The sequence below is a fragment of the Nerophis ophidion genome, linkage group LG17 (assembly GCF_033978795.1).
Source record: "Nerophis ophidion isolate RoL-2023_Sa linkage group LG17, RoL_Noph_v1.0, whole genome shotgun sequence".
Taxonomy (NCBI): domain Eukaryota; kingdom Metazoa; phylum Chordata; class Actinopteri; order Syngnathiformes; family Syngnathidae; genus Nerophis; species Nerophis ophidion.
In genome coordinates, this window is record NC_084627.1 from 4,813,370 (window position 1) to 4,833,298 (window position 19,929).

Sequence of the window (19,929 nt, forward strand, 5' to 3'; positions counted from 1 at the left end):
GTTGCCAGAATTTGACCGTAGAAAAATCGATTTACAGTAATGCACTGTAAAAATAAAAGTTTTTTTTTTCCAATTTACAGTAATGCACTGTAAAGCTGTAGATTTTACAGTTAAAATGGCAGCTCAGTTGCCAGAATTTGACAATAAAAACATCAATTTACAGTAATGCACTGTAAAAATAAAAGTTTTTTTTCCAATTTACAGTAATGCACTGTAAGGACAGTTTTAGATTTTACGGTAAAATGGCAGCTCAGTTGCCAGAATTTGACCATAGAGAAATCAATTTACAGTAATGCACTGTAAGGACGGCTTTAGATTTTACGGTAAAATGGCAGCTTAGTTGCCAGAATTGACAATAAAACATCAATTTACAGTAATGTACTGTAAAAAAAAAAGTGTTTTTTTTCAATTTACAGTAATGCACTGTAAGGACAGTTTTAGATTTTACGGTAAAATGGCAGCTCAGTTGCCAGAATTTGACCGTAGAAAAATCAATTTACAGTAATGCACTGTAAAAATAAAATATTTTTTTTTCATTTACAGTAATGCACTGTAAAGACAACTTTAAATTTTACGGTTAAAATGGCAGCTCAGTTGCCAGAATCTGACCGTAGAAAAATCGATTTACAGTAATGCACTGTAAAAATAAAAGTGTTTTTTTTTTTCAATTTACAGTAATGCACTGTAAAGCTGTATATTCTACAGTTAAAATGGCAGCTCAGTTGCCAGAATTTGACAATAAAAACATCAATTTACAGTAATGCACTGTAAGGACGGCTTTAAATTTTACGTTAAAATGGCAGCTCAGTTGCCAGAATTTGACCGTAGAAAAATCAATTTACAGTAATGCACTGTAAAAATAAAAGTTTTTTTTTCAATTTTACAGTAATGCACTGTAAAGCTGTAGATTCTACAGTTAAAATGGCAGCTCAGTCGCCAGAATTTGACAATAAAAACATCAATTTACAGTAATGCACTGTAAAAATAAAAGTTTTTTTTTTCAATTTACACTAATGCACTGTAAGGACAGTTTTAGATTTTACGGTAAAATGGCAGCTCAGTTGCCAGAATTTGACCGTAGAAAAATCAATTTACGATAATGCACTGTAAAAAATAAAAGGTTTTTTTTTTTCAATTTACAGTAATGCACTGTAAGGACAACTTTAAATTTTACGTTAAAATGGCTGCTCAGTTGCCAGAATTTGACCGTAGAAAAATCGATTTACAGTAATGCACTGTAAAAATAAAAGGTTTTTTTTTTTCAATTTTCAGTAATGCACTGTAAGAACAACTTTAAATTTTACGGTTAAAATGGCAGCTCAGTTGCCAGAATTTGACCGTAGAAAAATCGATTTACAGTAATGCACAGTAAAAATAAAAGTTTGTTTTTTTCAATTTACAGTAATGCACTGTAAAGCTGTAGATTCTACAGTTAAAATGGCAGCTCAGTTGCCAGAATTTGACAATAAAACATCAATTTACAATAATGTACTGTAAAAATAAAAGTTTTTTTTTTCAATTTACAGTAATGCACTGTAAAGACAACTTTAAATTTTACGGTTAAAATGGCAGCTCAGTTGCCAGAATTTGACCGTAGAAAAATCAATTTACAGTAATGCACTGTAAAAAATAAAAGTTTTATTTTTTTCAATTTACAGTAATGCACTGTAAAGCTGTAGATTCTACAGTTCAAATGGCAGCTCAGTCGCCGGAATTTGACAATAAAAACATCAATTTACAGTAATGCACTGTAAAAATAAAAGTGTTTTTTTTTTTCAATTTACAGTAATGCACTGTAAGGACAGTTTTAGATTTTACGGTAAAATGGCAGCTCAGTCGCCAGAATTTGACCGTAGAAAAATCAATTTACAGTAATGCACTGTAAAAATAAAAGTGTTTTTTTTTTTCAATTTACAGTAATGCACTGTAAGGACGGCTTTAGATTTAACGGTAAAATGGCAGCTCAGTTGCCAGAATTTGACAATAAAAACATTCATTTACAGTAATGTACTGTAAAAATAAACGTGTTTTTTTTCATTTACAGTAATGCACTGTAAGGACGGCTTTAGATTTTACGGTAAAATGGCAGCTCAGTTGCCAGAATTTGACCGTAGAAAAATCGATTTACAGTAATGCACTGTAAAAATAAAAGTTTTTTTTTCCAATTTACAGTAATGCACTGTAAAGTTGTAGATTTTACAGTTAAAATGGCAGCTCAGTCGCCGGAATTTGACAATAAAAACATCAATTTACAGTAATGCACTGTAAAAATAAAAGTTTTTTTTTTCAATTTACAGTAATGCACTGTAAGGACAGTTTTAGATTTTACGGTTAAAATGGCAGCTCAGTTGCCAGAATTTGACCGTAGAAAAATCAATTTACAGTAATGCACTGTAAAAATAAATGTGTTTTTTTCAATTTACAGTAATGCACTGTAAAGCTGTAGATTCTACAGTTAAAATGGCAGCTCAGTTGCCAAAATTTGACAATAAAAACATCAATTTACAGTAATGCACTGTAAGGACGGCTTTAAATTTTACGGTAAAATGGCAGCTCAGTTGCCAGAATTTGACCATAAAACAAAAATCTATTCACAGTAATCCATCCATCCATTTCCTACCGCTTGTAAAAGTTTTTTTTTTTTCATTTACAGTAATGCACTGTAAAGACGGCTTTAGATTTTACGGTAAAATGGCAGCTAAGTCGCCAGAATTTGACCGTAGAAAAATCAATTTACAAAAACGTACTGTAAAAATAAGTAGGTTTTTTTTCATTTACAGTAATGCACTGTAAAATCTTTAGATTTTACGGTAAAATGGCAGCTAAGTCGCCAGAATTTGACCGTAGAAAAATCAATTTACAAAAAAGTACTGTAAAAATAAGTAGGTTTTTTTTCATTTACAGTAATGCACTGTAAAATCTTTAGATTTTACGGTAAAATGGCAGCTCAGTTTTATTTTTCAGCTTAAAAATAAAAAAATGCTTCAGGTAAAAAGAGGGCAACCAGTTTTTACAACTCCTGACCTGGTTTTAAGAAGTCTGCCCTCCCACAGAAGTCCGACAGCTCGTTATTGAGGATGATGCCGGTCCGTGCAGAGTACACGGTTCCTCCGAACCTAAAACCAGAGACAGAACCAGTCAGAACCTCGTCTAGTTCTTGGCCACACCTTCTAGCTCACAGGTGGTTTATGGTGCTGGTGGCAGACACGGCCAGTCCCTCTTGGTCCAGGACGGACACGTGAGATGTGCCCGGGCGGTCCGGCAGGGGGGGCATGTGGGTGTGGGCGTAGTAGGCGTCAGGATGGGTGGTGTTGGGGGAGATCCTGGCTCTGATGTGCTGGATGAAGGCGGGGTCCAGGAGGTGGTCTGCGCTCTGGAAGAAGATCCTGTGGTGAGTCCTTCACAAATCTTCTAGCATTGAAATCTGCCTTCAAAGGACTCAAGCTTATTAGTGATTCGCAGAGCCCAAAAGAAGTGGGCTGGACTCTCACTATAATGTTAGATCCACTATGGACTGGACTCTCACACTATTATGTTAGATCCACTATGGACTGGACTCTCTCACTATTATGTTAGATCCACTCTGGACTGGACTCTCACTATTATGTTAGATCCACTATGGACGGGACTCTCACTATTATGTTAGATCCACTATGGACTGGACTCTCACACTATTATGTTAGATTCACTATGGACTGGACTCTAACACTATTATGTTAGATCCACTAGTGACTGGACTCTCACTATTATGTTAGATCCACTATGGACTGGACTCCTACCATTATGTTAGATCCACAATGGACCGGACTATCACTATTATGTTAGATCCACTATGGACTGGACTCACACTATTATGTTAGATCCACTATGGACTGGACTCTCACACTATTATGTTAGATCCACTATGGACTGGACTCTCACACTATTATGTTAGATCCACTATGGACTGGACTCTAACACTATTATGTTAGATCCACTATGGACTGGACTCTCACACTATTATGTTAGATCCACTATGGACTGGACTCTCACACTATCATGTTAGATCCACTATGGACTGGACTCTCTCACTATTATGTTAGATCCACTATGGCCTGGACTCTCACTATTATGTTCGATCCACTATGGACTGGACTCTCACACTATTATGTTATATCCACTATGGACTGGACTCTCTCACTATTATGTTAGATCCACTATGGACTGGACTCTCACTATTATGTTAGATCCACTATGGACTGGACTCTCACTATTATGTTAGATCCACTATGGACTGGACTCTCACACTATTATGTTTGATCCACTATGGACTGGACTCTCACTATTATGTTAGATCCACTATGGACTGGACTCTCACTATTATGTTGGATCCACTATGGACTGGACTCTCTCACTATTATGTTAGATCCACTCTGGACTGGACTCTCACTATTATGTTAGATCCACTATGGACGGGACTCTCACTATTATGTTAGATCCACTATGGACTGGACTCTCACTATTATGTTAGATCCACTATGGACTGGACTCTCACACTATTATGTTAGATCCACTAGTGACTGGACTCTCACTATTATGTTATATCCACTATGGACTGGACTCTCTCACTATTATGTTAGATCCACTATGGACTGGACTCTCACACTATTATGTTAGATCCACTATGGACTGGACTCTCTCACTATTATGTTAGATCCACTATGGCCTGGACTCTCACTATTATGTTCGATCCACTATGGACTGGACTCTCACACTATTATGTTATATCCACTATGGACTGGACTCTCTCACTATTATGTTAGATCCACTATGGACTGGACTCTCACTATTATGTTAGATCCACTATGGACTGGACTCTCACTATTATGTTAGATCCACTATGGACTGGACTCTCACACTATTATGTTTGATCCACTATGGACTGGACTCTCACTATTATGTTAGATCCACTATGGACTGGACTCTCACTATTATGTTGGATCCACTATGGACTGGACTCTCTCACTATTATGTTAGATCCACTCTGGACTGGACTCTCACTATTATGTTAGATCCACTATGGACGGGACTCTCACTATTATGTTAGATCCACTATGGACTGGACTCTCACTATTATGTTAGATCCACTATGGACTGGACTCTCACACTATTATGTTAGATCCACTAGTGACTGGACTCTCACTATTATGTTAGATCCACTATGGACTGGACTCCTACCATTATGTTAGATCCACAATGGACCGGACTATCACTATTATGTTAGATCCACTATGGACTGGACTCACACTATTATGTTAGATCCACTATGGACTGGACTCTCACACTATTATGTTAGATCCACTATGGACTGGACTCTCACACTATTATGTTAGATCCACTATGGACTGGACTCTAACACTATTATGTTAGATCCACTATGGACTGGACTCTCACACTATTATGTTAGATCCACTATGGACTGGACTCTCACACTATCATGTTAGATCCACTATGGACTGGACTCTCTCACTATTATGTTAGATCCACTATGGCCTGGACTCTCACTATTATGTTCGATCCACTATGGACTGGACTCTCACACTATTATGTTATATCCACTATGGACTGGACTCTCTCACTATTATGTTAGATCCACTATGGACTGGACTCTCACTATTATGTTAGATCCACTATGGACTGGACTCTCACTATTATGTTAGATCCACTATGGACTGGACTCTCACACTATTATGTTTGATCCACTATGGACTGGACTCTCACTATTATGTTAGATCCACTATGGACTGGACTCTCACTATTATGTTGGATCCACTATGGACTGGACTCTCTCACTATTATGTTAGATCCACTATGGACTGGACTTTCACACTATTATGTTAGATCCACTATGGACTGGACTCTCACTATTATGTTGGATCCACTATGGACTGGACTCTCTCACTATTATGTTAGATCCACTATGGACTGGACTTTCACACTATTATGTTAGATCCACTATGGACTGGACTCTCACTATTATGTTAGATCTACTTTGGACTGGACTCTCTCACTATTATGTTAGATCCACTATGGACTGGACTCCTACCATTATGTTAGATCCACTATGGACTGGACTCTCACTATTATGTTAGATCCACTATGGACTGGACTCTCTCACTATTATGTTAGATCCACTATGGACTGGACTCTCACTATTATGTTAGATCCACTATGGACTGGACTCTCACACTATTATGTTAGATCCACTATGGACTGGACTCTCACTATTATGTTAGATCCACTATGGACTGGACTCTCACTATTATGTTAGATCCACTATGGACTGGACTCTCACACTATTATGTTAGATCCACTATGGACTGGACTCTCACACTATTATGTTAGATCCACTATGGACTGGACTCTCACACTATTATGTTAGATCCACTATGGACTGGACTCTCACACTATTATGTTTGATCCACTATGGACTGGACTCTCACTATTATGTTAGATCCACTATGGACTGGACTCTCACTATTATGTTGGATCCACTATGGACTGGACTCTCTCACTATTATGTTAGATCCACTATGGACTGGACTTTCACACTATTATGTTAGATCCACTATGGACTGGACTCTCACTATTATGTTAGATCTACTTTGGACTGGACTCTCTCACTATTATGTTAGATCCACTATGGACTGGACTCCTACCATTATGTTAGATCCACTATGGACTGGACTCTCACTATTATGTTAGATCCACTATGGACTGGACTCTCTCACTATTATGTTAGATCCACTATGGACTGGACTCTCACTATTATGTTAGATCCACTATGGACTGGACTCTCACACTATTATGTTAGATCCACTATGGACTGGACTCTCACTATTATGTTAGATCCACTATGGACTGGACTCTCACTATTATGTTAGATCCACTATGGACTGGACTCTCACACTATTATGTTAGATCCACTATGGACTGGACTCTCACACTATTATGTTAGATCCACTATGGACTGGACTCTCACACTATTATGTTAGATCCACTATGGACTGGACTCTCACACTATTATGTTAGATCCACTATGGACTGGACTCACACTATTATGTTAGATCCACTATGGACTGGACTCTCACTATTATGTTAGATCCACTATGGACTGGACTCTCTCACTATTATGTTAGATCCACTATGGACTGGACTCTCACTATTATGTTAGATCCACTATGGACTGGACTCTCACACTATTATGTTAGATCCACTATGGACTGGACTCTCACTATTATGTTAGATCCACTATGGACTGGACTCTCACTATTATGTTAGATCCACTATGGACTGGACTCTCACACTATTATGTTAGATCCACTATGGACTGGACTCTCACACTATTATGTTAGATCCACTATGGACTGGACTCTCACACTATTATGTTAGATCCACTATGGACTGGACTCTCACACTATTATGTTAGATCCACTATGGACTGGACTCTCACACCACTTGCTTCGAGGTTCGTTCCCCCCGGGATGCAAACAGACTTGCAGGTAGGAACATGATTAATTCGTAGCACTTTGCGTACAGCAAAAACAATGAAGCCAGGGCGAGTGTGGCGAGAGAGGTGAGTAAATAGCTCTCTGATTAGTGGTCCACAACAGGTGAGCGTGCCGACCTGTAACCGGGGGCAGGTGAACCCAATTAATCCCCATGGAAACTAAAACTAACCCAGACGTGCACAAAACAGGTACTGAGGGAGTCCAAAACTAACAGAAAACAACAAAACATGATCCGGGCCACGGGTCAGGAGACATTGTGGTATTTTGTCAACATTATGAGGGACAAACTGTAAAAAAAAAAATATTAATCAATGTTATTAATCACTTATTTTTCTTTTGTTTGGATACTTTGCATTAGTTTACATAACTTTTTTGCAATGTGTTGTAGCCATTAAATTCCAAATTAAAGATTTTTTGCAAATTTCTCATTTGGAACATTAATTATCTTGTCTTTGCAGTCTATTTCATTGAATATATATTGTAGTACAAACCCTGTTTCCATATGAGCTGGGAAATTGTGTTAGATGTAAATATAAACAGAATACAATGATTTGCAACCCATATTCAATTGAATATGCTACAAAACAACATATTTGATGTTCAAACTGATAAACATTATTTTTTTTTAAAATAATAATTAACTTAGAATTTCATGGCTGCAACACGTGCCAAAGTAGTTGGGAAAGGGCATGTTCACCACTGTGTTACATCACCTTTTCTTTTAACAACACTCAATAAACGTTTGGGAACTGAGGAAACTAATTGTTGAAGCTTTGAAAGTGGAATTCTTTCCCATTCTTGTTTTATGTAGAGCTTCAGTCGTTCAACAGTCCGGGGTCTCCGCTGTCGTATTTTACGCTTCATAATGCGCCACACATTTTCGATGGGAGATATGTCTGGACTGCAGGCGGGCCAGGAAAGCACCCGCACTCTTTTTTTTACGAAGCCACGCTGTTGTAACACGTGCTGAATGTGGCTTGGCATTGTCTTTCTGAAATAAGCAGGGGCGTCCATGAAAAAGATGGCGCTTAGATGGCAGCATATGTTGTTCCAAAACCTGTATGTACCTTCCAGCATTAATGGTGCCATCACAGATGTGTAAGTTACCCATGCCTTGGGCACTAATGCACCCCCATACCATCACAGATGCTGGCTTTTCAAATTTGAGCCGATAACAGTCTGGATGGTTCGCTTCCCCTTTGGTCTGGAGGACATGATGTCGAATATTTCCAAAAACAATTTAAAATGTGGACTCGTCAGACCACAGAACACTTTTCCACTTTGCATCAGTCCATCTTAGATGATCTCGGGCCCAGAGAAGCCGGCGGCGTTTCTGGATGTTGTTGATAAATGGCTTTCGCTTTGCATAGTAGAGCTTTAACTTGCACTTACAGATGTAGCGACCAACTGTATTTAGTGACAGTGGTTTTCTGAAGTGTTCCTGAGCCCATGTGGTGATATCCTTTAGAGATGTATGTCGGTTTTTGATACAGTGCCGTCTGAGGGATCGAAGGTCACGGTCATTCAATGATGGTTTCCGGCCATGCTGCTTACGTGGAGTGATTTCTCCAGATTCTCTGAACCTTTTGATGATATTATGGACCGGAAATGTTGAAATCCCTAAATTTCTTGCAATTGCACTTTGAGAAATGTTGTTCTTAAACTGTTTGACTATTTGCTCACACAGTTGTGGACAAAGGGGTGTACCTCGCCCCATCCTTTCTTGTGAAAGACTGAGCATTTTTTGGGAAGCTGTTTTTGTACCCACCACCTGTTCCCAATTAGCCTGCACACCCGTGGGATGTTCCAAATAAGTGTTTGATGAGCACTCCTCAACTTTATCAGTATTTATTGCCACCTTTTCCAACTTATTTGTCACGTGTTGCTGGCATCAAATTCTAAAGCTAATGATTATTTATTTGCAAATCATTGTATTCCGTTTATATTTACATTGAACACAATTTCCCAACTCATATGGAATCAGGGTTTTATTTGCAAACTATTGTATTCTGTTTTTATTTACCATTTACACGATGTGCCAACTTTTTTGTTTTAAAAGTGTAAAACAACACTTATTTTTTTTTTGCGAGCGACTCCTTCGCCACGTTAAAACATGACTTTTGTACTGCAATACCACTTTGCTGCTGTAGAGGCGCCACCGGGCTGTTTTTGTTGAGCTATCCCCAATCATCCTTGTCCATAGTAATAATATAATAATAATAATAAATAAATATCTTATTTATTTAATATTTTTTCAGTGCGTGTTTTGCTGCAAACATGTAATATTTGAAGGTACATAACATATTTTATTTAACATATATTAAATTCATTTCTAAACCAAGAATTATTTTTTTTTATTATTCATTGAAACATTCCAACATGTTTTACATATTTTTTTTATACATTTATCAAATTTTAATCATTGAAAAATACAACTTTTTTTTGTATTATTGATGTATTTATTTATTTCTAGATATTATATCAACAATGGCAAGCAAGGTTTAGTTTGTTTTTGTTTTCTTTTGGGTTTTTTTTGTTAGTTTTTTTGTGTTCCTTTTTGGGGTGGATGTTTGTTCTTTATCTTCTATGTATAAGTATTGTTATTTTTATTTTAGCTTTATTTGATTTGATTTAATTTTTCTCTTTTTGAAAAAAAAAAAAGTTTATTGCTGTTTTTCTGTTCCGGTCATCTCTGTCCAAACATTAATAAGAAAAAAATCAAACACCAAAAATGGCATGAGCGAATATGTTTTACAGCTGGCCTGTGACATTTGTAGGTATTATGTAATGTACATTTCATGATATTTGACCAACATTTTTTTTTTTTATTCATTCCCAGAAAGGGAACATTTCTGAATTTATTTTAGATTGTTTTTTTTATTTTTTTTGTTTTAATTTTTATTTTTATTTAATTTTTTTAAATTTATGTGTCTGGAAAAATCTGGAAAAAGGAATGATGTTTTACAGGTGGCCTATGACATTCACAACTATGTCACTTAATTATATTTTTAAAAAATAGTTTTAAATGTTATACATAATTAATTTAATTTTCTGTATTTTTTTAATTGTTTATTTAATATTTTGCATATTACAGCTATTTTATTTTTATTTTTATTAATCCTCTATTATTTTTTCTAATGTTGCAGCTGATGTGTATTCTATCGGTTTCCTGTATCATCTCCATTAAATATTCTGCATCTAATCCACATGTTTGTCCATAATAATAATATGATGAGTATATTTCTGATCCTGACCGTCTTGCTGTTGAAGAAAGGATCACGAATGGCCCCTCGCTGAGCATTGGCGAATTTGGCTGCCTCGATATAACGGTGGTAGAACTGGACTTTCTGCTCCCCGACCAGGGAACGTGGCGTCAAGGAGAACCCTGTTGAAAGAAAGGAAATATTCATTCATTCATTCATTCATTCGTTTTTGTGTGACTGTGCCACCTTGCATTATCTTGAGGATGAAGGCCAGCAGGGCGCCCCCAGCTGGTGGCGGGGGGATGTGCATGAAGGTGTCCCCCAAAGGAACAGTCCAGGGGTCCACCACCCTCACCTGGTAAGACCTCAGATCCTCCATTTCTAATGTTCCACCTGAGAGTGATACCTTTTTTTAAAACTTATTCTACTGGTATTGATTTATTGTTTATTGAGTGGCTGTTCTCTACCCACCTGCATCTTTTACATCTTGAATTAAATGGCGGCCTATCCTTCCGTTGTAGAAAGCGTCCACTCCTTGCCCGGCAATCACCTCCATGCTCTCGGCCAGTCGAGGAAACTTCATGATGTCTCCTGTCGTCAGGGCACTTTTGTTGTTGTTGCAGAAAACTTCACTGGGAGGAGGGAAGGTCAAATATTTGTAACTATTTTTTTTCCAAGTATTTTAATTTAATAATGTACACAGTTTTTATTTAGATTTTTTACATTTAATTTTTAATTAAGAACATACAAAGACGACATTTTCTGTATTTATTTTGAATGTATTTTTACTTTAATAAGCAAAGAGGATGTTTGCAATATTTATTTAGATTTTCTTTATTTATTTAAATTTAGTAATATATAAAAAAATAATGTTAATTTTAATATAGAAATAATACATTTTGTGTATTTGCTTGAATTTGTATTTATCTTATTTTAATTTATTAATACACAATATTATTTTAAAAGTTTTATGTCTTAATAAGGGACTTTTATTTTAATAAGCAAAGAGAATATTTGCAATATTTACTTGGATTTTCTTTATTTATTTTAATTTAGTAATATATAAAAAAAAAAAAAAATTTAATATAGAAATAATACATTTTGTGTATTTGCTTTAATTTTTTTATTTTAATTTATTAATATATAAAAAATAAGATTAATTTTAATATAGAAATAATACATTTTGTGTATTTGCTTGAATTGGTATTTATCTTATTTTAATGTATTAATACACAATATTATTTAAAAAGTATTAAGTCTTAATAAGGGACTTTTATTTGAATAAGCAAAGAGAATATTTGCAATATTTACTTAGATTTTCTTTCTTTATTTAAATTTATTAATATATAAAAATACAATTAATTTTAATACAGAAATAATACATTTTGTGTATTTGCTTTGATTTGTATTTATCTTATTTTAATTTATTAATACACAATATTATTTTAAAAGTATTATGTCTTAATAAGGGACTTTTATTTTAATAAGCAAAGAGAATATTTGCAATATTTACTTGGATTTTATTAATTTATTTTGATTTAGTAATATATAAGAAATACAATTAATTTTAATATAGAAATAATAAATTTTGTGTATTTGCTTTAATTTATTTATTTTAATGTAATAATATATAAAAAATAAAATAAATTTTAATATAGAAATAATACATTTTGTGTATTTGCTTGAATTTGTATTTATCTTATTTTAATTTATTAATACACAATATTATTTAAAAAGTATTATGTCTTAATAAGAGACTTTTATTTTAATAAGCAAAGAGAATATTTGTAATATTTACTTGGATTTTATTAATTTATTTTAATTTAGTAATATATAAGAAATACAATTAATTTTAATATAGAAATAATCAATTTTGTGTATTTGCTTTAATTTTGTATTTATCTTATTTTATTTAATAATATACAATATTTTTTTAAAGTATTATGTCTTAATAAGGGACTTTTATTTGAATAAGCAAAGAGAATATTTGCAATATTTACTTGTATTTTATTAATTTATTTTAATTTAGTAATATATAAGAGATACAATTAATTTTAATATAGAAATAATACATTTTGTGTATTTGCTTTAATTTATATTTATGTTATTTTATTTAATAATATACAATATTATTTTAAAAGTATTATGTCTTAATAAGGGACTTTTATTATAATAAGCAAAGAGAATATTTGCAATATTTACTTGGATTTTATTAATTTATTTTAATTTAGTAATATATAAGAAATACAATTAATTTTAATATAGAAATAATACATTTTGTGTATTTGCTTTAATTTTATATTTACTTATTTTAATTTATTAATATACAATATTATTTTAAAAGTATTATATCTTAATACGGGATTGTTTTACAGCTAGCCTGTGCAACTATACTTAATAATGTATGTTTCATAAACATTTTTAGAGTAAATTTTATTTTATTTTTGTAATTATTCCCAAAGAGGACATTTTCTGCATTTACTTTAGAATTTTTTAAATATCTTATTTATTTAATATTTTTTCAGTGAGTGTTTTGCTGCAAACATGTAATATTTGAAGATACATAACATATTTTATTTAACATACATTAAGATTTTTTGTAAACCAATAATTTTTTTATTTTTTATTATTCATTGAAACATTCCAACATGTTTTACATATTTTTTTTATACATTTATCAAATTTTAATAATTGAAAAATACAACTTTTTTTTTGCATTATTGATGTATTTATTTATTTCTAGATATTATATCAACAATGGCAAGCTAGGTTTAGTTTTTTGTTTTGTTTTGTTTTGGGGTTTTTTGTTAGTTTTTTTTTGTGTTCCTTTTTGGGGTGGATGTTTGTTCTTTCTCTTCTATATATAAGTATTGTTATTTCTATTTTAGCTTTATTTGATTTGATTTAATTTTTCCCCTTTTTGAAAAAAAAAAAGTTTATTGCTGTTTTTCTGTTCTGGTCATCTCTGTCTAAACATTAATAAGAGAAAAAATCAAACACCAAGAATTGCATGAGCGAATATGTTTTACAGCTGGCCTGTGACATTTGTAGGTATTATGTAATGTACATTTCATGATATTTGACCAACATTTTTTTATTTTTTTATTTTTTTTATTCGTTCCCAGAAAGGGAAAATTTCTGAATTTATTTTACATTGTTTTTTTATTTTTTTGTTTTATTTTTTATTTTTATTTGATTTTTTTTTAATTTATGTGTCCGGAAAAATCTGGAAAAAGGGATGATCTTTTACAGGTGGCCTATGACATTCACAACTATGTCACTTAATTATATTTTAAAAAAATAGTTTTAAATGTTATACATAATTAATTAAATTTTCTGTATTTTTTTAATTGTTTATTTAATATTTTGCATATTACAGCTAATTTTTATTTATTTTTATTAATCCTCTATTATTTTTTCTAATGTTGCAGCTGATGTGTATTCTATCGGTTTCCTGTATCATCTCTATTAAATATTCTGCATCTAATCCACATGTTTGCATACCAAAGTGCTGAACTTTCCACTCTGCTCTTGATGGCAGGAAAGTGCAGCAGCTTCCCCAGAAAAGGGGGCACAGGGATGCCCTCCTTCGCCAGTTGGATAGACTGCTCAAAAAGTTTGGACCAGGGCAGTCTGCCGTACTTCTGGTGCAGAACTTCATAGCCTCGCAGCTCTCCTGGAACGCCGATCCACTGACTACCTTGGAGGTAAGAACACCGGAAAGTAAGGCTTGATAACAATCAATATTGCTGATTATTGATGAATTAATGACCTGCCATGTGTTTGCCGGCGGTTGTAGTGCATTCGTCCAAGAGGTTGTGTCGAAACATCCGAGGTACGGTCTCCCTGAAGTTGAAGACCGTCACCTGGCCTGGGGAGAAGACATCGGGCTTGAAGACGTTCTGCGAGTGAATGAGAGAGAAACCGACCTGTTTTGTTTCTGACTGTGACCACAGAGCCTCCGCCAAGGCCCATACTTTGAGGATAGACCACAGAGGTGCACAGGAGAACTGCAATGGCGCCATCTACTGCCGAGCCACCCTGTTGGAGGACATCCCTGGAAGGAAAGACAGAAGGAGCAAGTGAGTGTTAAAACATGCTCATATATATATATATATATATATATATATATATATATATATATATATATATATATATATATATACATATCTGCCCATAAGGACCAGATGAGTCGCCCGCTGGCCTGTTCTAAAAATAGCTCAAATAGCAGCACTTACCAGTGAGCTGCCTCTATTTTTTAAATTGTATTTATTTACTAGCAAGCCGGTCTCGCTTTGCTCGACATTTTTAATTCTAAGAGAGACAAAACTCAAATAGAATTTGAAAGTCCCAGAAAATATTTTAAAGACTTGGTCTTCACTTGTTTAAATATTTTTTTTTTTACTTTGCTTCTTATAACTTTCAGAAAGACAATTTTAGAGAAAAAAAATACAACCTTAAAAATGATTTTAGGATTTTTAAACACTTATAGCTTTTTACCTTTTAAATTCCTTCCTCTTCTTTCCTGACAATTTAAATCAATGTTCAAGCATTGTTTTTTTTTTATTGTAAAGAAATAATAAATATATTTTAATTTAATTCTTCATTTTAGCTTCTGTTTTTTCCACGAAGAATATTTGTGAAATACTTCTTCAAACTTATTATGATTAAAATTCCCCAAAAAATTCTGGCAAATCTAAAAAATCTATAGAATCAAATTTAAATCTTCTCTCAAAGTCTTTTGGATTTCTTTTAACATTTTAAATCTGGAAAATCTAGAAGAAATAATGATTTGTCTTTGTTAGAATTATAGCTTGGTCCAATTTGTTATATATTCTAACAAAATGCAGATTGGATTTTAACCTATTTAAAACATGTCATCAAAATTTTAAAATTAATCTTAATCAGGAAAAATGACTAATGATGTTCCATAAATTCTTTTAAAAACATTTTTCAAAAAGATTCGAATTAGCTAGTTTTTCTATTCATTTTTTTCAGTGGAATTTTGAATTCTAAAGAGTCGAAATTGAAGATAAATTATGTTTCAACATTTTATTTTCATTTTTTTTCCTGTTTTCTCCTCTTTTAAACCGTTCGATTAAGTGTTTTTTTCATCATTTATTCTCTACAAAAAAAAACTTCCGTAAAAGGAAAAAAAATGTACGGTGGAATGACCAATTATATATATATATATATATATATATATATATATATATATGTATATATATATATATATATATGTATATATATATATATATATATATGTATATATATATATATATATGTATATATATATATATATATATATTTTTTTTTTTTTTTTAATTAAAGGTAAATTGAGCAAATTGGCTATTTCTGGCAATTTATTTAAGTGTGTATCAAACTGGTAGCCCTTCATATTTCTGGCAATTTATTTAAGTGTGTATCAAACTGGTAGCCCTTCATATTTCTGGCAATTTATTTAAGTGTGTATCAAACTGGTAGCCCTTCATATTTCTGGCAATTTATTTAAGTGTGTATCAAACTGGTAGCCCTTCATATTTCTGGCAATTTATTTAAGCGTGTATCAAACTGGTAGCCCTTCATATTTCTGGCAATTTATTTAAGTGTGTATCAAACTGGTAGCCCTTCATATTTCTGGCAATTTATTTAAGTGTGTATCAAACTGGTAGCCCTTCATATTTCTGGCAATTTATTTAAGTGTGTATCAAACTGGTAGCCCTTCATATTTCTGGCAATTTATTTAAGTGTGTATCAAACTAGTAGCCCTTCATATTTCTGGCAATTTATTTAAGTGTGTATCAAACTGGTAGCCCTTCATATTTCTGGCAATGTATTTAAGTGTGTATCAAACTGGTAGCCCTTCATATTTCTGGCAATTTATTTAAGTGTGTATCAAACTGGTAGCCCTTCATATTTCTGGCAATTGATTTAAGTGTGTATCAAACTGGTAGCCCTTCATATTTCTGGCAATTTATTTAAGTGTGTATCAAACTGGTAGCCCTTCATTTTTCCGGCAATTTATTTAAGTGTGTATCAAACTGGTAGCCCTTCATATTTCTGGCAATTTATTTAAGTGTGTATCAAACTGGTAGCCCTTCATATTTCTGGCAATTTATTTAAGTGTGTATCAAACTGGTAGCCCTTCATATTTCTGGCAATTTATTCAAGTGTGTATCAAACTGGTAGCCCTTCATATTTCTGGCAATTTATTCAAGTGTGTATCAAACTGGTAGCCCTTCATATTTCTGGCAATTTATTTAAGTGTGTATCAAACTGGTAGCCCTTCATATTTCTGGCAATTTATTCAAGTGTGTATCAAACTGGTAGCCCTTCATATTTCTGGCAATTTATTTAAGTGTGTATCAAACTGGTAGCCCTTCATATTTCTGGCAATTTATTTAAGTGTGTATCAAACTGGTAGCCCTTCATATTTCTGGCGATTTATTTAAGTGTGTATCAAACTGGTAGCCCTTCATAATTCTGGCAATTTATTTAGGTGTGTATCAAACTGGTAGCCCTTCATATTTCTGGCAATTTATCTAAGTGTGTATCAAACTAGTAGCCCTTCATATTTCTGGCAATTTATTTAAGTGTGTATCAAACTGGTAGCCCTTCATATTTCTGGCGATTTATTTAAGTGTGTATCAAACTGGTAGCCCTTCATATTTCTGGCAATTTATTTAAGTGTGTATCAAACTGGTAGCCCTTCATATTTCTGGCAATTTATTTAAGTGTGTATCAAACTGGTAGCCCTTCATATTCCTGGCAATTTATTTAAGTGTGTATCAAACTGGTAGCCCTTCATATTTCTGTCGATTTATTTAAGTGTGTATCAAACTGGTAGCCCTTCATATTTCCGGCAATTTATTTAAGTGTGTATCAAACTGGTAGCCCTTCATATTTCTGGCAATTTATTTAAGTGTGTATCAAACTGGTAGCCCTTCATATTTCTGGCAATTTATCTAAGTGTGTATCAAACTGGTAGCCCTTCATATTTCTGGCAATTTATCTAAGTGTGTATCAAACTAGTAGCCCTTCATATTTCTGGCAATTTATTTAAGTGTGTATCAAACTGGTAGCCCTTCATAATTCTGGCAATTTATTTAAGTGTGTATCAAACTGGTAGCCCTTCATAATTCTGGCAATTTATTTAAGTGTGTATCAAACTGGTAGCCCTTCATATTTCTGGCAATTTATTTAAGTGTGTATCAAACTGGTAGCCCTTCATATTTCTGGCGATTTATTTAAGTGTGTATCAAACTGGTAGCCTTTCATATTTCTGGCAATTTATTTAAGTGTGTATCAAACTGGTAGCCCTTCATATTTCTGGCAATTTATTTAAGTGTGTATCAAACTGGTAGCCCTTCATATTTCTGGCAATTTATTTAAGTGTGTATCAAACTGGTAGCCCTTCATATTTCTGGCAATTTATTTAAGTGTGTATCAAACTGGTAGCCCTTCATATTTCTGGCAATTTATTTAAGTGTGTATCAAACTGGTAGCCCTTCATATTTCTGGCAATTTATTTAAGTGTGTATCAAACTGGTAGCCCTTCATATTTCTGGCAATTTATTTAAGTGTGTATCAAACTGGTAGCCCTTCACATTAATCAGTACCCAAGAAGTAGGTCTTGGTTTCAAAAAGGTTGGTGACCCCTGCTGTATTTATATACATATACACACACACACACACACACACACACACACACACACACACACACACACACACACACACACACACACACACACACACTTAGCGCTTATCATAAACTGCTTATCTCCTTGCACCAAGTAAATCTGCAGTCTGGTGACAAAAAAATAGTCCGATCCAAGTCTTACCTGCCGACCTGAGAGCAAAGCAGCGAGTCTGCGGCCACGGCGGCCTGCTTGAAGGCGCCGCCGGCGCACGGCGTGGGCAGCAGGAAGGTCACGCACACACACAGCAGAGCCGCCGTGCACACTAACGCACTGACGATGCAGCAACGCACAACCCAGGCCTGGAATGTGGCCATCGAATCCACTTCCACGTGTGGAATAAACCCAGCACTGATCCTCCGGCAACTTTACGCCTCGTGCAAGACACTCCCTGCCTCGCCACTTTAGGGACCGTCCATAAATGCCTTGCAACTCTGATGACCTAAATCACCACTTATAGATACATCCCAGGGGTCCCACAAGTTGAAATTGTGTTGTCAACACAACAACTGTCAAAATAATTGTATCTAAGTCATCACTTAAGTTTGTGTTGACATGAGCAGACAAAAGCTGTCTTTGATCCTACCAAGCAAAAAAAAGCTTGTAAAACTCCACTGTGTAGGATGGGAAGCAACATGAAGGTGTTCTGTTTCTTTCATGTATTGTAATCCGCAGAAAGAGTTTGTCTTGACTTGAGAACTACAAAGCGGAGAGGAAGCAGGCCAGGCGACCTTTTCTTTGAACTGTTTTACGACCTTTTCTGTGAACTGTTTTCTGTGATGGCTCTTTTTGACCCCCTCCCCTTAGAACCCACTTTTGCCAAAATCAGGGAAAGTCCAAATAAAAGAGGAGGCGTACGATGTTTCGTCAGAGCGTGGTGACACTCTACAAGGGTACGGGTGTGCACGTTTCTTCTCATTGAGCCAAATTTAATTACGTCTCTGTTTGATTCCTTGCTTCTTGTCTTGTTTAATAGATGTCACAGTGTTTGAACCTGACAACAACTATGTTTTAAAGTCAACACAACAACTGTCGGAATAATTGTATCTAAGTCCTCACAACACTTTGTGTTGACATGAGCAGACAAAAGCTGTCTTTGATCCTACTAGGCAAAAAGGCCTGTAAAACTCCACGCAGTAGGATGGGAAGCAACATGAAGGTGTTCTGTTTCTTTGATCTATTGTAATCTACAGAAAGATTTTGTCTTGACCCGAGAACTACAAAGCTGAGAGGAAGCAGTATCAAACTCCTCTCCGGCCGACCTTTTCTTCGAACTGTTTTACGACTTTTTCTTTAAACTGTTCTGCAACCAAAGTAGATGGCTGTTTTTGACCCCCTCCCCTTAGAAACCGCTTTTGCCAAAATCAGGGAAAGTCCAAATAAAAGAGAAGACGTACAATGTTTCGTCAGAGCGTGGTGACACTCTGCAAGGGTACGGGTCTACGCGTTTCTCCTCATTGAGCCAAAATTTAATTACGT

At 34.3% G+C, this 19,929-nt stretch overlaps 1 protein-coding gene across 3 annotated transcripts in view; it reads right to left on the bottom strand.

Annotated features, from left to right (window-relative positions):
• The window catches only part of LOC133535833 (glutathione hydrolase 5 proenzyme-like), a 20,185-nt gene extending 1,348 nt beyond the window's left edge, over positions 1 to 18,837 (bottom strand). For all 3 annotated transcript variants that reach the window (XM_061875800.1, XM_061875799.1, XM_061875801.1), the window contains exons 1-9: positions 18,595 to 18,837; positions 14,683 to 14,810; positions 14,526 to 14,624; positions 14,258 to 14,453; positions 11,225 to 11,385; positions 11,000 to 11,146; positions 10,805 to 10,935; positions 3,180 to 3,373; positions 3,025 to 3,116 (exon numbers count right to left, since the gene is read on the bottom strand). In XM_061875800.1, the coding sequence (XP_061731784.1) occupies positions 3,025 to 3,116; positions 3,180 to 3,373; positions 10,805 to 10,935; positions 11,000 to 11,146; positions 11,225 to 11,385; positions 14,258 to 14,453; positions 14,526 to 14,624; positions 14,683 to 14,810; positions 18,595 to 18,767 (1,321 nt within the window). In that variant the 5' untranslated portion in view covers positions 18,768 to 18,837. The remainder of the gene's footprint in view (positions 1 to 3,024; positions 3,117 to 3,179; positions 3,374 to 10,804; positions 10,936 to 10,999; positions 11,147 to 11,224; positions 11,386 to 14,257; positions 14,454 to 14,525; positions 14,625 to 14,682; positions 14,811 to 18,594) is intronic.
• Between the last annotated feature and the right edge of the window lie 1,092 nt (positions 18,838 to 19,929).